Source organism: Topomyia yanbarensis, chromosome 3, assembly GCF_030247195.1.
Source record: "Topomyia yanbarensis strain Yona2022 chromosome 3, ASM3024719v1, whole genome shotgun sequence".
Lineage (NCBI taxonomy): Eukaryota > Metazoa > Arthropoda > Insecta > Diptera > Culicidae > Topomyia > Topomyia yanbarensis.
Genome location: NC_080672.1, coordinates 355,276,869 through 355,283,424, shown reverse-complemented (window position 1 = coordinate 355,283,424; position 6,556 = coordinate 355,276,869). Strand labels below are relative to the sequence as shown.

At 41.3% G+C, this 6,556-nt stretch overlaps 1 protein-coding gene across 1 annotated transcript; it reads right to left on the bottom strand.

Annotated features, from left to right (window-relative positions):
* Window positions 1-5,407: 5,407 nt before the first annotated feature.
* Window positions 5,408-6,150, bottom strand: LOC131690101 (signal recognition particle 19 kDa protein). The gene is made up of 2 exons (XM_058975636.1): window positions 5,798-6,150; window positions 5,408-5,734 (listed from the first exon to the last, which is right to left on the bottom strand). Exons 1-2 carry the CDS (start codon window positions 6,038-6,040, stop codon window positions 5,507-5,509), a joined length of 471 nt encoding a protein of 156 aa, XP_058831619.1. The 5' UTR covers window positions 6,041-6,150; the 3' UTR covers window positions 5,408-5,506.
* Window positions 6,151-6,556: the final 406 nt, after the last annotated feature.

Genomic DNA, 6,556 nt, shown 5'->3' with positions numbered 1-6,556 from the left:
ATAAACGATATTCAGGACTCTATTGCTGAGATTTCCCGTTTACGTTTTGACGATACAACCGTGCAAAATAACTCTCCCCCCGCTCAATCATCTCCGTTATCTTCTACGAAACTACAGCAAGGCACCGGTAGTGTTTCGACAGTTTCGCACCACTCGACAATTTCTGTTTCATCGCTCTGCTGGCTTTTCTTCACGCGAATCAAGAACTCCGTTAATGAGAAAGATATCGCCGCTATGGTTGCGAGTGCGCTAGGAATTGATCCTATCATCGTAAAAAAGTTGGTACCCGAGTGGAAGAATGCAGCATCAATGCCGTTCATATCGTTCAAGGTTGGGATCGACGTGAAGTTAAAGTGCATTGCGTTATCTCCAAGTACATGGCCGCGCGGAATTTGTTTTCGGGAATTCCACGAACAGTTCGATGTCTGGGAGCCCTAATATTATTAATGTTTAGTGTAAATTTCACAATCTTCTAAATGTGTATTGCTTTGTGTGTCCTAAGTGAATTGTTTCGAAGTGTATATCAATGTAGTTTAAATTATCTTAGGTTAAGCAGTAGTCTGTATGGTGTTTCACACCAAAGACGATATATAAATATAAATGTTTCGCCATTTCCCGTTTTATGGTTTGGAAGCATGTTTGCGGATTTCCAGCAAAAACGCAAAATGCCACTGGCCAGATAACTCTAGCAAAAGATGAGTCACCAAAACGTCGATGTGTCTTCTCAGAGATCAAAGAAAATTCTTCAGGTCCCAAGTCGTTTCAAGTCGGTGTCACCCTTCTTATTCAGAGAGCAGAACAGCACCCGCTTTGTCAAAGTTGCTTTCCGATTGATATGGCCTTTATTACAAGTTCGTGTGAGCCCCCTGCCCAACCCTACCACACCCTAGGCAGACTCCCCCAATCGCAGAAAGCCCGAGGATAGTCGTTAAACCCTTGAACTCCTATTACTGGTAACTCTCTGTTTGTGTGTGTCAAAATATGCCACTCAATTTTCTCAGAGATAGCTGCAAAAAACTTTCAATCGAACCATACAATGGTCTCATCCACCCGACGAATACTCACCTGAAGTATACTCCACAAAATACATAAAATCACAGCAGAATAAGAGGCCGAAATAGAAAACATGGAATGTCTGCATATGTCTGTTTCAGTATGTACCGAGAAACAAAAACACGCAGAGCCCACACAGTCCCTACTCACGTCGCTCACACTTCGCTGCGATTCCCATGCACCCCACAGAATACACCTCCAGCAAGCACCCAACGAGTTAACAGGCTGAATACGCCCAACGCACAAATTCTACAGCAGAAAGAACGAGACAGGGAAAAAACTGCCATCGATGATGAAATAAAGCTCTCCGTGTAGTGTGCATACTACCCACTTTTCAGTGGGTTCGTCCGTCTCGCTTTTGTAATAGCTTGGTTCTTCTCACACTCTCGTTCGCAGCAACAGCGTTCGTACAGAAGTGATCACCAGTACCAAACGATCGTCGGACAATATGGGATACGACGAAGAAAATAGATTCCTGACGTGGGACGACTCGTAAAAGCGTTTTTCGAAGGGTTTTCTTCCTCGCAGAAGCATCATCAGGAGGGGGACAAACGAAACGTACGCATATCACGAATACACCTCCACGTTCGCCGCTCATCGATGAGCGGCGAACGTGGAGGTGTATTCGTGATATGCGTACGTTCCGTTTGTCTCCCCTCCTGATGATGCTTCTGCGAGGAAGAAAAACCTTCGAAAAACGCTTTTACGAGTCGTCCCACGTCAGGAATCTATTTTCTTCGTCGTATCCCATATTGTCCGACGATCGTTTGGTACTTTTTCCCAGCTAATAAACACTCAGAAACGTCCCGAAATGGCAGCAATTTATGGAAGAGTTTTTTCACTTCACACGCGACGAACCGACCGACTCAAGTTTCGAAATTTTCTCAATAAGACGGCTATGCCAAAGTCACTCGAAAACACAAAAAGTACCAAACATGTAACAGCGAAACTCAAAGCTCCAGCGACGGCGACATGGACGTAAACACGAGCGAGAGAGAAGGCAGATGGAATAATCAGCAAGCTGCAGAGGGTCAATCTGACCATTGCTCATTACCAAGAAAGAAATTATTTCAAGAAACGGAAAGCGTGCGCTCGCAATAGACGTCAGCAACAATATATGGCTTTTTGTTCTATTAGTTTTGATGAATTGTAATTTATTTCCTGAATTGTATATTATATTCAGAAAAGTCGAATGGTCATTGGGGTTAAACCTTAATAAATAAACAAACAAACAAAAAAATAATAAATAAACAAATAAATCATTTATCAAAATCTATGGCTGTGGGCTCAGACTTGGGTTGGCCATCATGGTGTTGCACGTAACTCGTAGGAAGAATTCTTATTGCCAAGTATTGTGCCTATGATTGCTTCAAACACCAAAACTCGTTGGCGCTCAATATTTTCAATATGGTTTTAATATTGGCCTTGGGAAAATTTACGGATCCGACTTATATAGATATTCCATAATTGACCAAGACAACACAGTTCATTTTTCCGGATTATAAAATTATGAAATTCGATAGGAGTCTATGGTGAAATGGTATAATGCGACTTTATTTTTGCCATAAGGTCATTTCCACCGGAACTTCCGACATTGTCGATACATTGTGTCCAAAACCTGTGTCCAAAACCTGTTTTAATCCACCTAGTGGTGCAATTGTGCCTTTCTCATTTGTCCAAACTACGATTCCATGGCTGGTTATGTTCAATAAATGGTGGAAATGTATATTACAAATTCAGTACGATTTGCACATACATACCATGGATCGACAGCCACGATCTTGAGATGCTATGTGTCGACACTGAAACATCGCTTAAAACCAGCGGCGGATCATAGAAAAGGATCCGGGGGGTCCGGACCCTGCCGAAAATATTCAACTTGTTAAGAAATTTTAAACTAGTTTCAATTTTTAAGTAGCAACCCCTCACTGGATACTCCTAACTACGCCTAAAAAGTAAAAAAAGAATCGACCGGGATTAGCTTGACGATTTTTAGAGTAATTGCATAACCTTTCTATATGAGAAAGGCAAAAATACCTATTTTAATTGGTTTTGTACCAATTAGCTATCATGCCGTTTATATGAGAAATGCCTATATGACTGCCCACCTGTGACCAGAATCAAAGCTGAGTTCGGAATGGAATCTAATATAAATTTTATGGTAATATTGAATCTTTTATTTGAATTCAAGTTAGTGAAAATCGGACGTAAATTCCATGAGAAATAGGTGCGACATTAACTCAGGTATTTGGAACCAAATCATTGGTTTTATCTGGTTAGACGTCCTGGAAAGTGTCCTGGATAGACATTCTGGAAAGTATTCTTTATTTTCCAGTATGTTGACGTTTGTTTTAAAATATACTACGAACATATTGTAGAAAGAATTCATAAAAGGATTGAGTCGTGGTACCTAGTTTCCGAATAACGCGAGGAACGCGAACATTGAGCCAATTTATTTTTCTTCCAACGGTACCTTTCTCGACTACTCTTGAATCATCTTTGCGCAATGTTTCCCAGTTAGTGACGGAAAAGGAAGTAAACACAGAGAGGCTCTCATTTGCGTTTTACCCTTTTCACATGTTTATCCAGAATCTACTGTTTGACCGCAGGCTTCAACTCGAAAGTCCGGAATGGAAACTTTGATTCAACGACCGAAAATAAAAGACGCAGGGACAGAACGTGCTTCGTTACACTTTAAATATAATAGAATGTAAAAATCGAAAATAAACTTCAAACGTAAAAATCGGACTTAGATCTTTCCGCATAAGAATCACTTAAAAAGTTCTCAACCGCAAAACTAGGCTGACTTGAACCTGTAGTATAAGAACCGGTTAAAATAAATAACACGTAGGCAGGGGCTTGCATATATTTTTACGTTCACGATTAAACAATACAATAGAGGAACTCAAGTGAGAGCAAGGATGTGAAATATGCAGATCGGAAAACTAGAAGTGGCAAGGACATTAGAAGTAGACTTAAAATCTTACGGACTAATCTTTTGTCTTCTGCTGGCAGGAACGAATCGCTGAATTCTACCAACATGTCTCCCGGCAAAGACAGACTTGCCCCTCTTTACCATGAGAACCTTTATGGTTTAACACAGTGCCACACAAACGCGCGCGCACGATCTCGACGAACTGAATCAAATGGTATATGCCACTCGGTACCCCTTTGGATTGATTGCACAGCCTTCCTTTATATGAGAAAGGAAATAAAAATGTTTCAAGCAAAATATAGGTATTTACTGAGCATTGAACCCTTATCTTTTAAAAAATTAAAAATACTCTCAGCCTACAAAACTGTGAAAAGACAGCAGTATACAACTGAAATAGGGATAAAGAATAGTCCACGGAGGGGCTTATATTCAAAGGTTTTATTTTCCGCAACGACCAGTTTCTTCTTCTGGTAGCAAAACGAAGTCTGCTCCGAGAAACTAGAAGCAAGGGTTGAATACCAGAACAAAACAAACATTTCTAATTATGATAACACCTTTTGATGGAATTGTTCTCCTTGCCATTGCCATTCAGGAGACTATGTAGGTATTCAATTAAACCATGGGAACCAGAAACTCATTTAAAACAAAATAAGTTTTCTTTTACTCTGTTCAGTATAAGAATTTCTATGCGAAAAATCACGTTCACTGGGCGGACCAAAAAAGGAAATGATTTCCTGTTTTGGTCCGTTTTCTGTTAAAAACCCTATTCCGATAAGCAACCGACTTGTTGCGATAATTTAAACATTCATGATAACTAGCGCGCTGTTACAGCACGTGCCAACGGCAAATATATAAAACTGCAATAAGGAAACCAGGGAAACTACTAGACGACGACAAAGATGCGGTGGACGTTTCTCATAATATTTGTGTTAGCCGCCGTGTTTGTTGTAGCGGAAACATTCCGACCGGATGAAACCACAATGGGGAGATGTAACTGTGCTCGTTGTGAGCTGGAAGGGAAAACATGCGGTTGTGGCTGCAGTAGAGGTCATTCTACAGAGACTCCAACTGGAGTAGAAAACATTGATGTGATTAAAAGCCGCGTGCGAAGACAATCCGGCACTACCAGAGGTCGAAGGAGACAACGGACTAGAGCACGATCTAGAAATGGTTCGAGAAAAACAGTAGAAGATACCATTGTTGGTCAACCGGGACGTTATGTGCCCGACACAGCCGCAAATCGCAGGCTTGGACCATTCCGATGGTTTACAAATACGGTAATTTGAAGTCATATAAACGTATAAGTTTAATGTAAATATAGCTCTTTGGACGGTTTCAGGATCGTGGAAGCCTCTTCAACTATCTCTTCTAAGCATTTGAAGGGTCAACCATCGCGAGATGCAGATATTTTATCCCAGCTTAGTTAAATTCATTTATATATTTTGTTGTTGAAATGTTTTACAATTCATAAAAAATAATAAACTCAACGAGATGACTCCAGGGTATACAATTCCAGGTTCATCGCCTTTTACCCTTGCCTTTCTTATGGGACTGACCACCGCCACCTCCACTAGAGGAGCTTTGAGGTTGAATTGGTTCGTTAGGTTTTCCTTGTCTAACTTTAAGCTGCGGTATCGTTTTTCCTAAATAAAACAGTAAACTGTCCCTAGTCGGATACTCTTTCGACACTGGGCTGCCATCGTTGTTTTTCAGCTGAACCCGGATCCTTCCGCGGAAAGCTAATTCCTGAAAATCGATAACCATATAAAGTATGCTACTTCAACCTGTGACTAAGTAAAACCTTCGCACCTTGCTTTTCTCTCGGGAATACAGCTTGTTCTCGACGATCACGTTCAAATTAAGCACTTGCAGAACATCCCGTATCTCTTGAAAAGATGGGTTCTCGACACAGTTTTCCTTCGGAATACGGCGACCTTCCTGACGTGTCTTTTTGCGATTTATGTAGGCTGGATAGATGCAAACCCATCGCTCGCGGTCGCTATGCTGCAGAGCGGAGTTCCACGGACGTAGAGGAGCTTGGGCGGCAGCCATCGGACTTTATCGTGATCAAAAACGGTGAAAAATTACGAATTAATAGTAAGAGAAACGTTCTTCTCCGGCCCGATCAAAATCAACTTTCAAGGTAAACAAAAATAAATTTACACGTCACTTTCGTCAGTTGTCAAAAAGTGGAAACTAAAACGTCAAAATATGCGATGAATTCGATGTTTTCTAATGGCGATTTCGCTTGAACCTGAAACTGAGTCAGGTTCTAACCCCAACTGCTGTCAGTTCATACATTTTGACAGCAGTTGGGGTTAGAAACTGACTCAGTTTCGCCTCAAACAAAAACCACTGAGAAAAAATGTTGGCGGATTGCATCCAGTCAAAAAGGGCAAATTGGTGGTTAGCGGGGGGCTAATTGCTCTCCAATTTGCCAGCAACTTGCTGGCAATTAGGGGGCTATTTCAAATGCAACATTTGGGCGATTTACCGCCGTCCTTTTTTTGCCTCTCCACCCGCCCTTAAATCGCCCAGGGAACGCGCCATTTAATCGCCCTTAATTGC